Source organism: Lampetra planeri, chromosome 9 (genome assembly GCF_965212315.1).
Source record: "Lampetra planeri chromosome 9, kcLamPlan1.2.h2, whole genome shotgun sequence".
Lineage (NCBI taxonomy): Eukaryota > Metazoa > Chordata > Hyperoartia > Petromyzontiformes > Petromyzontidae > Lampetra > Lampetra planeri.
In genome coordinates, this window is record NC_136115.1 from 14,015,488 (window position 1) to 14,036,463 (window position 20,976).

The window sequence follows — 20,976 nt, forward strand, 5'->3', positions numbered from 1 at the left end:
TCAGCAATGGGGAGACAAAGGTGGCTGGGCATTGTGCTGGCCAACTCACCCTCTTGGGCACAGTGCTGCCCTCAATACGTGCTCGCTAACAGCACTTGCCCTAACAATCTGTTAAAGGCTAAACGGGGGATCTTTATCTTTGTGTCTGTATGTATGTGGGGCGCGATAACGCAGCGGTTGCGCTCTGCGCTATCAACCCGTCAACCGGAGTTTGATTACCAGCCACGGTTAACATCAGTGGCTAGTGATATCTGAACCTTTTCCTAGGCTCTCCCCCTCGGTCAACTCAACATTAAACTCAACCTGGTGTGGTTCGTAAACATTGGCACTGGGGGAGACAAAGCCAGCCAGGCGTGGCGGTCGCCACATCACCCGCTTTATGTGCTGCGCCAGCCTGAGAAGGTGCTCACTAACAGCACTCTGGCAGCTGGCAGAAGCTTCGTAGAAGATCTTTATCTTTCTGGAGACTGAAAACAAACCTCGGCCATATTTCATTCACTTGGTTGCGACCGATGCATTTGACTGATGAGATAAAAGAGCCACTGCTGCCATGCGAGCGAGTGAGCAAAGGCATCGGCTTGCACGCCGGATGAGAGGTCGGCGCTGGCGGGGATGCGAGCGCCCACGGCCTTCGAAGAGCTGTGCGGTGCCCTCCTCGTTCCTTTTAATACCTCCTCCCTCCTCCCGTCGTAACCGTTCCACGCAGGGGCCGCACCCGGACGCGCTCTGAGTGCTCGCAGCCGGAGAGAGCGGAGCAGCCGGACCCCGCAGGGCCTCCGCATCAGCGTACGAGTTCGGCCCACGCAAGCCACCCCGCCTCCCTTCTTCCATCGCCGTCGCCGGTCCCCTCAAAAGACCGCGGGAACGGCGCTCCCCCGCCGAGCTCCCCCAGCGTGCGCCACCACGGCTGCTCCCTGCCCCCCCTTGGAGGGAGCCCCCCGTCGCGAGCGGCTAGCCGTCACCCCCGCTCCCCCCTCGAGCTGCCCTGGTCGTCGGAGGAGGGCCTCTGCAGCCCCGAGCAGCGCGGCACCACCTACAGGCACATAATGACCGAATGCACGGCGCTCAAGACGATGCTGTTCCGCTTGCGGAGAGTGCTACATGAGGTGATGTTTGTTTCGCTGGTGCTGCCGTGTTGGCGTTGCGTTAAACCCATAGCACCTGGGTCTGTCCCGCGACCACCCACACCGCTACAACCCAGACGGCTTGAGGAGGCCTTCAACTAGCAGTTTATTGACCAAGGGTAGCAAATTATTATGATTATGATATATAAAGAACAGTACGGTGCGAAAGAAGTTCAACATGCATACACCTGCCCAGCGAGCCTTCGACACTTCACCTGGCCCCAAAGTACACTTAAGCTGGCATGGACGTCACGCTTAGTGACGTCCATGCAGAACACATTGCTACCACGATCGTTCATCCAATATTGCTTTTTTTTAAGAAAAAAATGTGACTTGATTATATTTTTCTCCATAAGTAGTTCACACATCCCCTAATATATGCCCAGACATCTCTGTGGAACATTGTGTGAAACCCGGCCAAGGTTGGATATCTTTTTTTTTTACAATTTAATACTGATGCTGCGGTTTATTTTTCAGTTGGCGTTTTGTTCTTCCGCAGCGGAGAGATATGTCTTATTATTTATATATCTCTACTGATCTCGGTTGGCCTCTCCACACAGCTTGACATCTTATTCTGCTCTGACCGTCGTCTCATGTAACACGGGGGGTGGGGGATGGATGGAGGCGGCCCAGAGATGAAGGTGAAACGATCTTTGCCAGGCAGGCCCCGGCTGCGTGCTGGCCGCTGAGCGGTATTGTCATGCCATGTGCGTGCACGCGCAAGCCAGAAATTGGCCATCGCAAAGCACCCACTGTGCTCTGAGCAGAACATTCGCGGCATTGCAGGCATTTCTTCAGAAAAAAAAAATATATTTTTGTTATTTACTTGCGCTTGTTTACCCAGGAAAGCCTCACTCATTTTAGGAAGTTACTGCCGAGTGTTTGCCGTAGGCTGGCGGTGAGGATGAGGATGCCGCTGTGTGCCAATCCCAGTTGAGTAAATTTGCAGGTAATATTTGAGCATTGGGATATTTGCCCAATTCCACTTACAACGTGTGAATTTTTTTTTAGCTATGGGAGGCAACTGAGAGTCTCGTTCGTTGGGAACCCATGCAGAATAGGGGGAGAACATACAAAGTCCACACAGAGTGGGGAACCGAACCCAGTCCCTCCTTGCTGTGAGACGCAAGCATTACCACTGCACCACCAATCATTCCCAGTCCATCAATGGATGAAGGCCTCCCATGCCACAGGTGTTTTTTTTTAATAATCGAAATATCATCCCGCTGATAATTGTCGGTTGGTTAAGTGACAGGAGGCCAGGACCAAACTCGATACACAGTCACGTTTACTTTTTATTTCAATGCTCCGCACTGTCCATCACCCACACAGCTTGGTGAAGAACTCATCCAGTGGTGGGTCGACATAAGGCAGTTGTGAATTATCACTGTTGCTTACTTTACACGTGCGCGTAAACTTACAAGGTCACTCGCCCCGCTTGGGCTCTTGAAATAAAAACAAAGCAATCGGGGGAGACGCCGCATCTGCCGGGCAACAACCAAGCTGGATGTGCTCCGTGTACCCCCGATTAGCATTGTTGGCTACATACGGTGCGAAAGAAGTTCAACATACATACATGCTTGGCGATCGACAGCCAGAGCCAACGCATCGTCCGCGTGCACGTTCACCCGTTTGAACGCGGTGCTCAATGGGGGTCCTGAATCGATGACTCGCTTCCGCCCGTCACCCTTCCCCAGGACTCGGACGTGAGCCCCTCGCCTGCCACTCCGCCGCCGGCGTTCCCCGGCGGGAAGGAGGAGGCCGACTGCATTGATCAGGTAGGGTTGACGTTTCACACACTGGGAGCAGTGGGGGGGCGGTGATGGTGATGTGGCAGGGTGTTGGTGGGGGATGCTATATACATGCACCTCGCTGATGAGATGGGTGGATGGGAGACGTAGATTCCCGTGTGCTGCGCTGTAGCTGCGCTGTAGCTGTGCGGTAACGGATAAGAGAGGGGGGTGAATGCGGCGTTATTGATGTAAAATGACACGTGTACAGTGGGCTCTAATTTAACATCGGTGACACAATGTCGTCCCGTCATTGCACTTGAAGTCGCCGCCGTCGCTGCTCTCTCCCGGTATCGCACACGCGCGATCGTTTGTCTTGCGTGGCGTTAACTTCGTTCAGTGGGCGGGGGAGGGCTGCAATTATTGCCGTTTACTTTTTGCATTCTCTGGTTGTTTCCGTGAGCTCTTTGTTGCCTGTGGAGTTCCCGTAAGAATCGTCCCCATGCGCGCTCCTCTTGCTTTCTTGTTTAGTTTTGTCTCCTCATCTTACTGAGAAGCGCGAGCAAGCGGAGAATTAAAACCCCAGAGCACCGAGCGTTACGGCCTTCAATACGTGGTACACCCTAGTACAGGGCCACCCGTTCAGAGGCACCCCCAATAAAATGATCGGGAGATATTATTTCGAAGCCACCACATATCTCCCACCGATAATAATGCAATTTGTAACGCGCGCAAATTTGCGTTTTGTTCTTTGAAAGCGAGGTTGTGGAGGTGAATTTTTAAGTGTCTCTTGAAGGAGACGATGGAGGTGATGCTGCGAATGTGCAGAGGGGCGGCGGTTCCAGACTGTTGGGGCAGCCACCGAGAAGCGGTGTAGCCGTGACCGTTCTGGAGCTTGGTATCGATGCAATGTATTAAGCCATTGAAGCACTCTGTTCTATCATGTATGGAGCCATCGCTTTCGCATTATTCAATCGCCTGAGGTAGGCAAGAAGGGATCATTAGATCAAAAGTCAGTTGGGGTATCTCGGAATGGATCGCCCTGCAGAATACGCAAACAAATATTACCTTTTACGCGCGTTTGCTGCGATGTAACATTTTGCGTCTGAATACGTGTTTTTTTTTATCCTTTTGATAAAAAAGAAACATGAAGGCACCTCAATCTGTCCGATAATGCATTAAAACGCCGGCCGTCACACATGTTTTAGTGGCTTCATTTCACGAGCAGGGAACTGACAGTGATTTCCATTTTTAAAATTAATTCTCGCTACCAAAAAAAAACGAGACGGGAGCTTGGCATGATGCAGTATTTAACAGACGGAGAGCTTTCCCTCCCGGACAAATTATTTCCGTGCAGCGAGAGGGGACTGCGGGACTCTGACATTGGGGCGTCGAGAATGGATGTGCATTTGCGAGATGACGTCATGCTTCACTCGGGCTGTGCGGAGAGGAGGATCGTGAAGAATCCTTAATGGACAATGCATTTTGACATTTCCAATTGGTCACAGTGCTTGGGAATTGAAAAGAGCACCGCATCTTTTCGTCTCTATCTGGGCCCTCGAATGCTGAATGCGCGCGTCTTGAGTTGCCATTAAATCCCAGCGAACGCCACGTGTGCCCATTAGGGCTCCTATTAATGTTTCACATTTGACTGCGCTCTTTTTCGCTCGACTCATTTACAACCATTATGCCGTAATTTCATGAAAATATTATTACGAAGGCTGTGTGTGACTGATTAAATCAATATTGCATCTCCATTTGTGGGCGGAAAGAGAAAAAGGCCGCCCGCCACGGTTATGTAATTCAGTAACTCTGTTAAGCATATTCGACTTAATATTGTGCAGATTTTAAATTTCTTTGTTTATTTTAAATTTTCAATAGAGCATAGATTATGTAACCTCTGGCGGGCGAGACGATATTTAAATCTTTAGGTTTCACCAATTTTTCTTGGCAGCAAAAAATTATTTGTGGGTATATTCATTGTACTCGGTGCTGGCGGGAAAATGAAAACACGAGGGGGCGGCATCAGCTGCTTGCTGAGCGGAGCTGCCGTGCGAGCAGAGTGCGCAAGCGAGGCGCCAGCCCTTCCGCCCCCCCCCCCTCCCACCAACGCCCGTTCTTCCTGACGACCGGTGGCGCTGCGAGGGGAAGATCAGCAAAGCCGTTAACCCTGGGGTGTGTCTCTCAAAACCGATCTCCGTCCACCTTCCGGTGACTGTCATTCTCCGTGATATAGAGACGTTACAGCAATTTTTACCAACGGCATTGTGCGCACGCGTAGTGACCCTTTTGTCAGTCGTCCGCTGGTTGAAGACCTCGCCATGCTGTTGGTTACGGGGGTTATCTTGACCATGCTTCACTTACGTAGCATTCTATTAAATATATATTATATTAAATATATAATGTCATGATGCGACCCAATGCAGTTATATTCAGCGTCAATATAGTGTGACAAAACTTGCTTGTGTGCAAAGGAGCAACATCTTTAATGGGTAATTTGTACAACGTTAGTTTCATGATACAGTACTGTAATAGCCATTATTAAGTGAAAGAAAGTAAATCGTTCTCATGCAAGTGACTTTAATTCAACCACTCCAATTTAATCGGGTTAATATACTGAAAACGTGACGAACAATAAGCCACCTTGAGGAGATAGATTATTGTTGGAAACACGTTGATCAAAACTTCCGTACGAGCTCGATACATATTTTCCTGCAACACGCTCCGGGTATAGTGAATAAACTACCTGAATCGGATCCCTGTGACGGTGAATCACGATTGGTTAAGCAAGCGATGCACTTAGCGGTTTTGCGAAGTGTCACTTGTGCATGCGGGCAGCAGGGCTTAATTGCAGCCGGATCTTTCCGTGTTTTGTTGATCCTGGAAATATTTCCGTGCCTGGCACACCACATCATCCAGTATAACTCTCGCCATCATCATCATCACGATCCATGGGCAGAGAGCCCGTAGTAGGTGTCCACTGCAAATGCCATCATTTGTTTCCACTTTCCTCTGTCTTCTGGCAATATGCTCAAATCTGGCACCAATCTCTGATGTGGTCGCCATGGCTATGGCTAATAAATCACGTGGCACCTCCCGGAATACGTTCGTTGGTGATGCGTAAAACACCGAGCGAGAAATTAATCCTTTCCTCGGCAGGCAGACCTCGCTGCCCTGCGCCGGCTTTGCCCTCGTTAAGCGCCAGGGTTCTTGTCGGCACGAGAGCACCGTGACACACCGGGGCCCTGTGCCGGGCACGTTGGCCTCGCTACGCACGCGTGCACGGAAATCGCCGGTCACAGAGTGGCCGAGTAAGGGGGGTAAGCCAGGGCACGGTCGTGGCGAGCGCGAGCAAATTAGTGGCCGGTCGGCGGTCCCCCAGCTTCACGTTGACGCAATCTGTTCACAATTAGATTGCAGTGCAGTGGGTTTTTTTTTTTGCTGGAAGTGCGCACCTGCTTTATTGTTGTTGCAGCCTCTGCTTGCGGGTCGGGGTGGACCTCGGATGTGTTGTTAGCATGTCAGGCAGAGCCAAAAGGTGACTGGAGAAGTGTTTATTTAATTATTTCCCCACAGGCATCGTTATTAGGGTTCAGCGGTCGTTCCGTTTAATGCCAACGCACTTCAGCGGTGACACCTGCAGGCTGATGTTCTGTGGGGCCCCAACGCTTTTGTTTGGTTTCGCATTAATCTCGCGTTTGGCAGTTCGGTTCCAAAAAGACGCTCCCAGCACGTGGAGTAAAACGTCGGAACCTCGCGCCCAACTACTTGGGAACACGTCCGAGAGCTGTCGGCAGTGCACGTTTCATTTAAGCGACGTTGAACGTTCGGCGCGAAAGTCACATGTGCGCCATCGGTCTTGTGAACCAAAATCAGTGACTTTGTATTACGGTGCAAAAACATTTCCTCCGCTCCCTCCCTCCTCTGAAATCATCAGCTGGGTGGTGCTTGCCGGACACACATGGAACTCTTAGAAAGTAGACTCGTGCGTGCAGCTGCCCCTCCATTGACGCGGAGCGCGAGTTCCGCACAGATATGCGGTAATGCGTGCGAGTGCTCTTCACCACATTACTGTGTCCAATGGTGAAAGCCTACAAATGATGCCGGCACTTTTGTTTTCGGCTATGATACCACTGTCTGGTTTTGTAAGAATTATTGTCAACCGTTTGTTGACAGTGCTGCGTCATTTGGATAAAATACGCTGCTCACTTTAAGATTCTGTGATGAGCTGTCCCACGCTCTGATATATTGACTGAACGCTCAATAAACCCAATTCAATATTCCGCTGTGACGCACAAGTAAACCGTTTTTTTTAAATGCCATTTATTTATATTTACTACATTCTTGGCCTTTTCAACAGAGATATTTATGCAAATCAAAATGACCGGTTTGATCACTTTGGTCGTTACATTCGTGGAAACCCTCCCCCCCCTCCATAATTCACATTTTCTCGCATACCAGTTTAACATTTTTTTATATTTCTCTCTTTCCGTAATGTCTGTTAAACACGTTAAACGCATCTGAAGGCCGTGGTCGGTTCAAGCAATTAAATAATGTAATTCGGCTGTAAAATTGCCTGTCCGTTTCAAACTTAAGTTCACGTCTACTGTGCTCACATGTGCGAGCCCCCCCGCCTCCACACCCCCCCTCCCCTCTCCCCCCTCCCCCTGCTCACGAATCTCGGGAGCGTCACGGACCTCCCAGAGAAAGAGGCTTCGGTCGCTTCTCTCCCCTCCATCCGTTCCCTCTCTCCCCGTGTGTTGAAAGGCGCCAGCTGCCTTTTCGCGGAACGTGACTGACACTTCATCTCAGGAAGTCATTTCCGCACGTTTATTTATTTATTTGCGCTGGTTGGGGGGGGAACTAAATTACTCGTGGTGGGACGGACTACGGGCGGACGTCTCATTCTGTTACGGGGGGTGGGGGGCGGCTGCTGGCTCCGTGTGCCCGCTCGCGCTGGATAATTAGCCGCCGCTCGTGAGGAGCCGGGTCCGCCATGCGCTCTCCTTTCGCTCGCAAGTTCAAGAGGGTTCACGAAACAGGAGGGGAGGGTGCTATTTTAGAAGTTACAGACACACACGCATGTGCTTACAGTATAATATCACCATTCTCGTCGCCATCATCGTTAATATTCTGCTGCTCAATGCTTCTGCTTTGTTCGTGGAAAATAAATTTACGGAAGAGAACTTCCAATGAAGTCTACACAAACACGTTATTGCATACACAACAAAAATGTCTAAATTAGAGACGATTTTGGAAGAAGAAGAAAAAAAACGCCCATCGGCAAAGACGTTCACAGTTGGCGTTTTTTAAAATTCAGGGCGCCGGCTGCTGCTGCCGGTTGTTGTTGAGAGTGCGAGCGGTTGTGCCGATGGGCGTTTGCGGTGACACAAACCGGAGATGGCGCATTAGTGGCACACGATACATTATCGCCGCACTGACAGCGCTTATTCATCATGACACAATGGAACGATGCTGCGAACACTTTATTCTTTCGTGCACGGACTCCTAAAATAGAAACGAGTTGCAACGCTCCCGTCGAAGCGGTTTGTTTGCGTCGAGCACGACTCTCTTGTTTGTTGGCATTCGATTTGGAGGGAGGGTTGCGGTCGTTCTTGAGCGCTGTCGCTGCCCTGCGTTCACATCGTCAACGTCCGTGTCGCTCTCCGATGCTTCATTCAAGCGCCCGTCGAGGCTAGCCGCCTCTTCCAAGGGAGACCTGGGGGGAAAGGAAGCAATTATGGGAAACATACTTTTCCCGTTGAAGCATAGGTAAATTGAATAATTTACGGAAATTCTACGCTCGTCAAGAAACGCCGCTGGGAGTTTCGAGGGTTTTTTCCAGGCCGGTCCTGTGTGTGATGTTTGGCTAATTCCTGATTGAATATTTACCAGAGAAATAGGCACTCATGAATATACGTTTAAAATAGTCCGATAGCCCGGGCGGCCGCGGCTACTCACTGCTGTGTAAATCCAGCGCTGCGGTGGTGAGCGCTGGTGGAGCTCACTGATGTCGTGAAACTCCCTCTCCATTAAGTGTCGAGGATCCATAAACCTGGCTCGCCAGTAGATGGCAGAACAGTGAGTGGATTCACCTCCATCTGTTTCTATTTGTAGCTAATGGAGGTGACGTACAAAGTCGATCGATCTTGCCCTGTTGACTGATAGAAAACTGATGTCTTTAAAACTGCTCTCTGTGTTTTGTTTGTTCTTCCCCCGCACCTTCGATTAGCGTGGTTGGCTACATACGGTATGAACGAAGTTCCACATTGTACGGGGATTGAGTGTTGCCCCCCCCCACCCACCTTTGCATGCATGGGTTTTTTTTCTCCTTTCTCCGGTACTCCGTTTTTCACACGCGTGTAAAATTAGTAATGAATGGAGTGGGCCAAATACCCGGTTAGGGCCACAGAGCATGGGCAATTATTGACGCCGGTACTGGTTGCCTTCCTGCTTATCCATGGTTTCCCACCACTTTAAATCTAAGGAAATGTGTACTCGTTGTGAATGTGCACCTTTTAGCGTTTAGCTTTTCTCACCCACTTAGTCGCCACCTTGCATCGCAGCGCATTGCGAATCAGTCATGCACAATGTGATCTGTGTGATCCCCCAACCCCACATCTATTGCCCTCAAACAGCCAATCACAGGTGCGTTGCAATACAAACTGCGTAGGTTTTCGCGGCTGTGCCGGCGAGCTTTTGTCCCGCGGTGATGAAGAAGCTCCGGAGTGGAACGAAACACCGGACATCATGTTCACGCTTGGGGGCAGCCGTACTCTAATGAGGGTTTATATGTAGACCGAGCTGCGAGCACGATCTCCTCGCGAAGCCGCGCGTGTGCCATCTCGCGTCACCTCCATTATCTCGCAAAAACGAGCTTAACTGGCGTGCGAGATCGGTCGAAGGGGACACCATCGATCGACCGACGTCTTGCGGCGCCTCCATTAGCTTGCGGTGTAATGGTTAGTGCGCACAGGACGTGCGATCCACAACTCGACGGTTCAATTCCCACCCCTCCCCCTCCCGGCATGGCAGTTGAAACAAGGCCGTGCATGTTTCTTCAATGTCCCCTTCCCCCCCCCCTCTGTCCACGCAGCAGCATGAAGAAGTGATCTGGCCACTTAGCTCAACAAAGTGGCTTATATTTCAATTTAAAGCTTTCGTGACTGCAGGGATTCATCTTCTTGGTTCTTTCGGTAAAGTCACGTAGAAGGGAAGTAAAATATTTTATTATGTTTTATTTTTATTATTTTATTACTTCCCTTCTACGTGACTTTACCGAAAGAACCAAGAAAAAGTGGCTTATCATCACGTGGAAATTTATGGCAGCCAAATGCTCGTAAACGCATGTCGATGCTAAATGTGGAGGGAAAAACCGGAGGACCGGGAGAAAAATCCATGCAACCACGGGGAGAGAGACAAGCAAACTCAAAATGTATTCCAGGCACCAGGGTTCGGGATCGAACACACGACCTCCTGTATACCAGGTGAGGTAGTGGGCACCCCTTGGTCAGCGTAGAAGAGGAGGCACAGATACCCTCTAGAGCTCCCTCTAGTGGACGCCATTTCTGCCAGCGGTGACATGAGCGAGCAATTGCAGAGTGGAACCTTTACCATTTTTTTTACCTTTTCTTTTACCTTTTTTACCTTCAGCTCTTTTACATGAACCTCCATTGGCTCCATGGTGTAATGGTTACCACACTGGATGGTGCAATGCGGAAGTCGCTGGTCCGATTCGATCTCCCGGCGCGGCACATAAAACAATTGGCATGCCTCCGTCCGCCCACTTCGACCATCCTCCACGAACCGGCTTCACGAACTGGCTCCGCTGTGTTGCTCGAGGTGGGCCAGCAGAATCGTGCTCCGTTGAGACGGTCAACCCAACCGCAGCAGCGCAGAGCGCTAATACGCCTTGCCGCAGGCGGTCGCTCGACTGGCCGACTGGCCGGCGCCTCCGCCCCAATGCGAGGAATCGATAGTTCCGCAATTATAAATTCTCGCTCCGCCTCCGCTCTGCGACGGGCTGCCCCATTAGCGGGACCCTCGTGACACGGTCGCCGCTTTGCCCTGCCAACCCTCGCGCGCCCGGCCGCCGTGCGAAAGGGGATGTCCGTCCGCTCCGAGCTTGGCGCAGGCAAAGGTGCCGCCGCCTGTCGCGGCCCTGTGTCCGTCCCCTTCGCTCGACAGGGCGTCACCCGTTGGGTGGTTGCGCCTTGCGAGTCGCCGGCCAAACGTTCTGATCTCGGCCGAACAAAAGAGGCTGCGCTTTGCGCTTTCGTGCTGCGCGCGGCTGTGAAGGGGATTGGTGGCTTGGTGTGGTTTGCGGGACCGCGCAGTGGCGATGCCGTCGTCGAGTGTGCAGGCGGTGCAGCCGCACGGCTGAATATGGTTCTTAACGATTGCTACTTGCAACGCGGATGGGTTCTATCTGGTGAATCAAATCTCATGTAGACTTTCACGGAGGTTTGCTCAGCCAATATGAAGGCTTTTGATATTTTGACGAATGCTTACGCAAACGCAACAAGCGTGCATGAATAAAATTGAGACAATTATCTTGAATATCGCCGTTGAACCTAGAATCTTGGTGGCTACCCATTTGGAAAATTATTCTGGCTCCAGCCTATTTGCAGGAGGAGGCTGGCTGGGGGGGGGGATTAGGGCGGCTCGGGGGACAGCGAGGGGTTGGGGGGGGCAGCGAGGGGGTGGGGGGATATTTTTGTGAGTTGAACAGCAGCCAACGGATGCCCATGGCAGATCAGCTGCCTCCAATTCATGGAAAATTTGGGCTCCTGGTTTTGCCAATTATTTTATCTAAGTGACTCCGACATGTCCTCTACAGCCGTCTGTGAAACATCAATTTTGTTTTGCTGATGCGCAGGTCAGGGGCTTGTTTACACAGTACGCAGTAATTGTGGCTGGTTGTTTGGAGCGTATCAGAAATTGTGCCCTGCATGCAGAGTGGTCAGGGACTTGGGTTGCCCGCGAGTGCGTGCGTGCCTGTGTACGTATGGGAGCGCCGACCCGAGTTCGATTCCCGCTCTCATGGCCAACATCGGTGACAAATATCTGATTTGGTCCTGGGCCTCCCGTAGGTCGGTTTAGCCTTAAATGAGTGCCTGTTGCTGTGTGTAAACATCAGCACTGGGGAGACAAAGGTGGCCGGGCGTGGTTTTGTCCATCCAACTCCTCGTGTGTCGTGCCTGCCTTCATAGGCGCTCACTAACGGCACTTATACGGGGAAATCTCCGGGTCTTATCAGGTAAAATAAAAAAAATCTTTTAAATAGGATGGTCTCCTTTGAAAGACTGACTTCACTAACTGAGGCTGTATGCGCACGTCATGGTTAGCCTGCGGGGTTTTGCATGGAGTCAGGAATTGTGAAGAGCTGCTGCGATGTTTTGGCGGATTCGCCGTGCCGATTGGTTCGTAGTGAACGGGCTGCGTCTACGAAAGAGAGCAGAAGTCTGTCCCACTAAACGGATAATTCGTGAAATGCCGAGGTGCCCGCTTTGTAGAGTGCACCTCAGAATAACGTGCGGTCGTTGATCCGTTGAATACGTGGGGCCCAGAGTTTTTGTAAAGGAGTCTGAGTCGGTATGGCCGTGTGGGTTTTCACGTTCGTGCTGAACAGCTATCCGATGTTTTATTTTGGGTCGTACCGTGTGTTGTTTTGGCACGACGTCCGACGTTTCGCTCCACGTGTAAGAGTTGACACCCATACTTTTTAAACCTTCGTATTCCTCCACAGTTCATACAACCGGGACGTACGTTTGTTCAAGTTTCGTGTCAGTACGGGCAGCATTTTGCCTAAACGTGTTTATCCCAATTCACACACAGCATACTGCACACACTGCGTGAGTTTCGGTAACATTGCCAATGTGAACAAAGTTGCAGGATGGTTGTAGTGGTACAGACAGGGTGGTAGGTATGTATGTTGAACTTCTCTCGCACCGTACGTAGCCAACCGTGCTAATCAGGAGTGCAGGGAAGGACAACAAACTAAACACAAACAGCACTTCTAAAGAAATTAGTTTGAAATCTGGTTTTTAAAATGCATAGCTCCAGTGACTTGCTAATATCAGAAGGAAGAGCATTCCAGATGACCGCAGAAGTGCATCTGAAAGCGCATAATGTAATGCCCATCTTTGTTCGATGGCTGGCCAAAAGCCGCTGCTGCGAGGATGGCCGAAGTTCGCGTGATGATGGTTTAATGCTGTCCATGGCGACGTGCTGCTGTCTGTAGGTGCTGCTACTGGAGGAGATGGAACAACTCCGAGACAAAGTCCGAGATCAGGAGATGATGATTGAGCGATTGCAGGCGGAGCTGGTGAGTGCCGCGCATCGATTTGACTCATCTCAAACTTATGTTCCTACTTCAGCAGGTGGGCATCCTCCGAGATGCATCGTCAAACATTTTCGCAGTTGATCTCATAAGAAAAATATCTGTAAGTTACATAACACGAGCGGGTTTCACATACAGTTGTCTGACACGTTTCCAGGTTCAGCCGCTTGTTGTTCAGTCCGACCTCCGACGTTTCACTTTACAAGCCGGGAGCTTCTTCAGGAGCCTAAGTAGAGGGACGGAGTTTCCTGAAGAAGCTTCCGGAAAAGTGGAGCGAAACGTCAGACGACGGGCAAGTGGTGCAACCTGGAAAAAAAATACACTTGAGATAGCCATAGTTGTGAGTGGTTCTCAATTTGTTATGAGGTCTACATTGATGATGTGGCGTGAGTTTGCCTGTTATATCACAGGTGTTTGATGTCTGCTCTAAAAGCAGAGGCACTTGGGTAATTACAGAAACCACGGGGTGGCGGCAAAAATAAAACAGATAACTCGGCGCAAACTAGCCCAGCGGCTAGCATGCAGACCACTACACCATCCCATCATCCCACGAGCCAGTGCGGCGTAGGGTTTGAATTATAATGTCAATGACGCACACTTTAATATAAAAATACTTGAAAAATTACATTCAAAAACTTTTAGGCACATTTGCAAAGATTAATGTATATACATATGTAAAAATAAAAAAGAGACACAATTACATCTTGGAAGACAAACTGCAATGATGTCGTAGCCGGGCTCAGGGCAGTCACGAGAACTCCTCTTAATAGCCGATGAGGATCCATTACTTGTGGAGCTTGCGAGCGGCGGCGGCGGTTCGACGGTCCAAGTGAATCGATCAAAGGTGACACCGAATGCCATCACACACAGGATGGAACAAAAATAAATCACGAGCACGGCTCCTATTGCCGGCGATTGCTGTCCACTTTTGACGAATGCCAGCCGCTTTGCTCCAAGTGTCCCACGCCCACGACTGTTGTCGCCCCTGGCAGGAGGAGAGAGGGAGGGACGGAAGATCGGCGTCTGTCGCGGAGGGGACCTCCTTCGAGTCACGGCCCCCTCGCGCCGAGCGTGGGACGCAAACCACCGAGCCCACGCAGCCCGCGAACGTGCGTAACCTCCGCTCTCGTCCGTCCGCGTGTCCCAAAAACCCGAAGGAAAAAAACACCGCCACACTTGTTTATCTTTCAGGGTGGAGGGGGCACCTGCTCGCGTGTGCAGAGTTGAGTTTCAGAGGGCAGAAAGTTCGCCTTAGCGTTTGTCGTGCCCCGTGTTAACATTCTTTGCGGTGGTATCTTGGAAGTAAGCCTCGACCCCCGTAATCTTAATAGCTTGGCCCACACGATAAAGGGTTTATTTTGGACCTTGGTGCTTCGAGCGAAACCTTTTTTCTTTCCTCTGTCCGTCTCAGAGGAGCCTTAAAGGTGACTTAACTTTAAATATCTCGTCCCTTGTTGTTTGCAAGTCTCTTCTGTTGCTGCTCCTGTGTAACTCCTTTTTCTCCTCCTGCCCTGCTTCCTTTGACTTGATCAAATCGTGCCGTCGTCAGAAGGCCACGGGGCCACGCAAATCCTTTTTGCCTGTGCGGACGGCACGCGGCCCGCGTCCAGACAAGCAGAGTGAGTGGTTCTGCAGCATCACTCCCCCCCCCCCCCTCTTCCTATCTCGCTCTTTGTCCCCCCTCTGTGGTCTTTTTTGTACTTAATGTTTACAGCCGTCACCTCTGTTTTCCCCCCCCCCTCTACTCGCCGATTAACATAAAATGGGGAGGGGGATGGGAGGGTTGGTGGGGGTGGAAAAAAAAAACCGATGCCACAAGTTGGCCCAGTGGGTTCACCTGAGAGGGGAAGGAAATGGCACGGTCGGGTCTGGAGTGATTCCAAGAGGTGAAATTAGCTGCCACAATTGATTGACTTCACCAAAGCTGCCAGGCATGTCAGCGTGGCGATGAGATGCCACCGGCGGCTCGCACGCGCTCCTAATTAAGTGTCGTCGTCGATGGGATTTGTGAAGAAGAAAGACGAACGTTCGGACCTCTCGTCTCGCCTGTTTTTTGTTGTTGTTATCCGTGTTGCGTTACCGCCACCGCTGCTGCCGCTGCCGCTGGTTTATTTCTCATTTCATTGTTTCTCCCCTCTTGTTTCTCCTCCTCCTGTCGTGTAATCCTGCCGATTTACCCACCCCCCTTCCAGCCATTTTCTTCAGCGCAGTCTGAGCGCACGAGGTAAAGCGGTTGCACTCCTCGACTTAGTTTGCCGTGATGTCCGCGCGGGTTTATGCGGTGTGAATCCCCCACCACCCCCCACCACCCCCCTGCCACCACCCCCCTGACACCCACCACCCCCCACCATTGTCCCCTGTGTTGTACCCCCCTTATCCCGCGTGGATTGCGGAGTCGATGATAACAAGTGTGAAATCATGCGTAATGGACCGGTTTTTTCTGATGCCATAAAATTGGATTCTTATTAAGTTTAACTTGCTAAGATAACCTGAGGCGTTTTTTTTCTCCTATTAATTTAAGAGCCTTGCCGACGGATATATTTTTTTATCCTTTTTTTTCTCAATAAAAATAGGAGATCATGTGGAGTATAACTTGGCTGTACATTTTAGTTAATTTTTTGCACATCGACTTCTGTCCTCCAAGACAGTGTCTATTTATTTTAGTTTTTAACGATGAAAGAAAACAGTTTTTTTCAAAAAAAAAAAAGTGTCCGTGTTAAAGTTTTGTATTGATTTATTTTTATTTCAGACGTGCCGCCGCCCGACTACAGACACAGTGGCCAGCGTAGCGGGCACTTTGGCAGCCACACGGCCATCCGCGGGCCCCAGTGAGGCAGCTCGGCCAGACCTCCAATTTGCCGATCGTTTTCAAGCTTCCCATGACGAATCCTCTGGACGTGTCGGGGACCTGCACGTCAAAACGGAACTCGTCGCGACTGCAGAATTGTCCCGGTCGCTGCAGCAGCAGCAGCACGCATCCGACGGCCTTTACCGCTGTGGTCCCTGCAGCGTCCTTATTGATCGCGACGGCAAAATGGCGAGAGCAAAGGACTCGGACGAGTGCAGGTCATGCGCCAGCCCGCGAGAGCGGTTCTTTGAACCGCAGTCTCGCTGCAGACCTTGCGCCACCTCGGCTTCCGCCGCGCAGGGCGAGAGCGAAGCGGCGCCGGTACGGCCTCCGGATGAAACAAGCCGGCCGGTTGGCTCGAGCGACCCCGCACGAGGTGGGGCGGTCGAAGGCTTCCGCGCGGGAATTGTTCCCGTCGCCAGGACGGTGGAGGCGAAGAACGGCGTCGACGCCGCGTCGGTCGACCTCTGGAGGCACGCCGCCTGGGTCCCGGTGGGCGACGGCGAACGCGCTGACTTCGCGGCCGGCGCGGCCGGTAACGACCGCCTCGATAGCCCCGCACCGGCGGGAGACCTGCGTGCCTCGACCGGGAATGGCAAACTGGTTGACGGTTCGGAGGACAGATTTCTTGGCCCGCGGTGGGACGAACCGACGAGCGGATGGCAAAGCCAAACGGAGCGACCGTGCGACCAGATGCGAGGACTGGGTCACCTAACGTCGATCCCCATGCCAAGAGGAGGAGGAGGAGGAGGGGACTTGAGGTGCTTCTCATCACCGCTCCCAGGGCACTTAGCGGAATGGGTCTGCTCCGAAGGCGAGATTGCAGATAACGGCTCGGGTATTGCGGTGTCTGGAGAAGGAAATTGCTGTCAACTTATCGCTCAAGACAAGCCCGGTTTTGTTGTCAGTGTTTAATTCTCCCAGATGCCTTTTTGTAATCTCTCTCTCCTTACCTTCATGGGAATGAAGGTTGTTTTTCTGTGGAGCTGTTTATTGGGGATATTGATTTTTGTTGATACGATACATAAAGAAGGGCAGTGATCTACTTTAATGCACAATACATAAAGTACAATAACACAGATTATGAGTGCCACATTAATAACAATAGGCATAGCGGTGGCCTGCTTTATGCGGTGTACATAAGGTGTAAATTTCTCGACATTAAATCACACACACGGACCGCAGTAGAGGTTTGAAAGTTGAATTCTCCAAATAGCAGATTTGTGGTTCCGAAAAACAAACCAATACACGCACGTACGCACGCATGCACGCGAACGAAAAAAACCCAAACTCTTTGTACATATTATATCTTGAGACAAATGTCCAAGGACATTTTGATGGCGTGAATAGAAGACCTTTTAAACACTTGTGCTTTTCCAAGCGTTATCAAACAGGGGCGAGTGCTGGAAGACTGTATAGGAAAAACGGCGAGTGACAGGAATTACTTTAAAATGCATCGGGTGAGTCGAATGTATATATGAGAAAAAAAAAATCCACGTTTCTTTAAGGGTACATCTCAAAATATTGCACATTCCATTGTATTGTACAGGATAAGTAAACACTCTTACACTGGGTTTTTAATGACTGTAAACGATTGTTTTTGTTTGGTATCTACTTGTTGTGTGGGCACAATGCAATTTACATGAGGGGGGGGGGATAGAGGAGGCGGTGATGGAGAAACAGCATTGTGGGGGTTCAGGGTGGACAGTGGCAGGAGCTGGGAGTAGGACTCGATTCCGGTGGGAGGGGATTCCGTGGAACCTTTCACTCATCGCTCTATGGGGTATTCTCAGGCTGCACTGCTTATTGTTCGTCTTGATGTCCGACGTTTCACTCCACGTGCTTGGGAGCTCCATCAGTTCTCAAAGTTATTCTCCATGTGCCGGGGAGCTTGTTGAGAACCGAGGAGTTGAACAAGGTCCCACCGAGCACGTGCCGGGCCGAACGTTGCGCTGTGCAACCCGAAAACGTGCGCACAGCACGGCCGCCATCGCTTGTGGTTGAGATGCAGAATGTTAATGCTGTTGCTGTGGTGAACTCCTCCATACCTCCACGGCCTGAGCGCGCTCCGCACCGCCTGTGGGTTTGACGTCCCCACGTGTTTGCGTGTGCAAGTGCAACGGCGCCTATTTATTTGCACTTAATCATGTATATATTGCGCGCGACGTTGCCTCGTGTAAGGTCCACTTTTCTCCGCCCTTTTGGGCCGAAGCCGCTCGGGTCGGATGCACCCGAGCGGCCGTCTTGTCTGTCTGGGATGGCGGCGCGCGGTTGTGTCGCTGGACATTTGAGATGCGACGCCTTCCGCCTTCCGTGCTGCAATCACGAAGTGTGAATCTTTCGAATCTTCGACCCGTGCGTGCACGCGCGTGTGCGTGTTGGCACGTAACGCCACAACGAATGATAAACGCCGATTCCAGTTGGTTGTACGGGACAGGTGGCTTCAATATGTAAAACAATATGGTCCACTTGAGAGTAATTTTTGTTGGTACGTTTTTCGAGGGACAGTAAGCGCATTGTGGATCGCGATGCTCGTGTGTGAATATACGGCCTGCCTGGGTCTCGCATCGCTCCGCAGCGAATAGTTTTTCGCTTGTTACGCAGCGATATTTTATTCATATTTGAAGCCATAGGTGAACAAGCAAAACCGTGCATTTAATTACTTGAGGAAGTACTGTGGGCAAGAACATATTATGAGGTGTGTTGTGGTTCGTTTGTCTCTTTGAATACAAATAGATTTATTTACAATGGGAGGGGTGGGTGTAGTCTGGCCGCATGCTTTTCCAGAACAAATTATAAAACGCAGCTCGCGAACACGGATATCCAGCCCGCGATGCACGAAACGCAAACATCGCGTACATTCGAGGCATCCTCTGGCCTCGTCACAACGCGTGAAATGTAACGGAAGCTTTAATATGTTGCCGAAATCTAACAATTGTGCACGTGTAAAAAACACACAAAAACATCAATGTACAAAAATAATAATCGAGGAAACTTTGCATCCCTTTGTAAAGTGACCACGCGCAAGGGATGTTCCTTACAGCAGTCCTGACCCCCCCCCTCCAGCTCCTGATGTTATCACCACAGCGTTTGCGGGGAGGCATCTTCAAGCGGGGTGCTGTGACGTCCCTTGGTTGCCAAGCAACTCCCAAGTGTGCCCGATGGTGACCAACCTTCAGTGTTCTTCTAATCGTTGCGCACGCGCTGTGTGCCTGGTTGTGTGTGTGTGTGCACGCGCGTGTTGCGTTGCGGGCACGCGTGCGCAGAGTTTCTCTCCAGTGATTTCCACGCTGATGAGACACCGGAATCGCATCCCACGCGCTCCCCACGGGATGTGAGCGTGTGTGCACGCGCGCGTGTTGGCCAGCACCGCGCCCGGCCGCCTTTGTCTAACCAGTGGCGATGTTTACTCCACATCGGACCAGGTACTTATTTAAGGCTGAGTCGACCCAGGGGGGGGGGCCCAGCACCGGTTCAGATAATTGTCACTGGCATTGGCCGTGAGCGGGAGAATCGAACTCCGGTCGCCGGGTTCGTAACGCAGCGCGCCAACCGATACACTACCGCTCGCCACACACGCACATATGCGCGCACACACACACACTGGAGCAGATAACCCCCTACGGCCAGTCACGTGCAGCGACGATAGTTATTTGTGGTACGCCTGTGCAATATGGGAGAGCGGTTGCACTTCTTACAGTCGACAAAGGGAGGAGATAAACTATGTTGTGCTCGAGTAGGGTTTTTTAAACTACCATTCTCTGTTATCCGTTCTTTGTATGAGCCAGCAGTGCTTCTTTGTGTCTAGTGGGTAGCTGCACATTTTAATCTTTTTCAGTAGTATGTGATGGGTGTTTTATGTTTTTTACGGGATTCCCTCAATACAAGGTTCAAAACACTCGTAACTGATTTTATGCGATGGTGTTGCTGATTGTTGGTACGGATAAAAAAACGTTCAATGGTTCAAGTTTCACCTGTGAAAAAATAAAATTTTCAAAGTCTGAATTTCACTCGTACACAGTTCTGCTCATTGTATGTGTTGGCAATTGTTTGAAAGTACAGAATGGAAATGCATTACCCCATGTTCACTATGACAACAAAAACCCCAACGCATTAATGCGTCGAGTCCCAGCCTTCGTTATGACAGCCCCTCAATCAAGATGCAGTGGCGAGATGTTAAGTACCACGCCTGGTATACATGAGGTCGTGGTTTCGATCCCGACCCTGACGCCTGCTGCTGTATATCTGCGTGTTCTCTCTCTCCCCGTGGGCGACTGGATTTTCTCCGGGTCCTCCGGTTTTTCCCTCCACGTTTAGAAAGATTAGTTTCGAGTATTTGGCTGCTATAAATTTCCACATGATCGGCCACCTGTCATTTGTGGCCAGGTCACTTCTGAAAAAGAGCTATATAGCTCAGTGGACATTACCTGGTTAAATAAAAAATAGTTTTGTTAAGACCCCTCCAAGGTTACCAGGGCCACGGCACACCTGAGAGGTCACGTGTCCATTCTTCCAGTCAATGTGGTTGGTGGGACATTCCACGTGAATTAAGTGTATGTCGTGTTTGTAAGGCACCTTGAATTGTCACAATTGATCGAACCACAAGAGGAGGCGAATCGTTAGGAGCCCAGTTAACAGTCCGTATAATATAAAATGTAGAATGTTTGTAACGACTGCAGATTCATCATCATCAAAGTCATGAATAGTAGCAATACTCAGGCGCTGTGCATTAAACAAGGCTGATGCTGCAACAGCATTTGAGGTCCCTCAATTGCTCTCCGGGTGCAGTTATAGTGGCACGGCACCTGCCACGGCAGCTTCCTCTGACACGGCGGAGGAAAATGATTTGTCATGTTTGCTGCTGTGCAGAATTGTTGCGGACATTGGCTTTAACAAGATGGTGACTCACGGGGCGGCGGCGGCGGCTGGGGA

General features: G+C 50.8%; 1 protein-coding gene across 8 annotated transcripts in view; it reads left to right on the forward strand.

The window, feature by feature from the left end:
* Positions 1-20,049, forward strand: part of LOC144720725 (uncharacterized) — a 55,328-nt gene extending 35,279 nt beyond the window's left edge. For all 8 annotated transcript variants that reach the window (XM_078597715.1, XM_078597716.1, XM_078597719.1 and 5 more), the window contains 5 exons: positions 707-1,106; positions 2,822-2,902; positions 13,098-13,181; positions 14,189-14,305; positions 15,946-20,049. In XM_078597715.1, the coding sequence (XP_078453841.1) occupies positions 707-1,106; positions 2,822-2,902; positions 13,098-13,181; positions 14,189-14,305; positions 15,946-16,959 (1,696 nt within the window). In that variant the 3' untranslated portion in view covers positions 16,960-20,049. The remainder of the gene's footprint in view (positions 1-706; positions 1,107-2,821; positions 2,903-13,097; positions 13,182-14,188; positions 14,306-15,945) is intronic.
* The last annotated feature ends 927 nt before the right edge of the window (positions 20,050-20,976 follow it).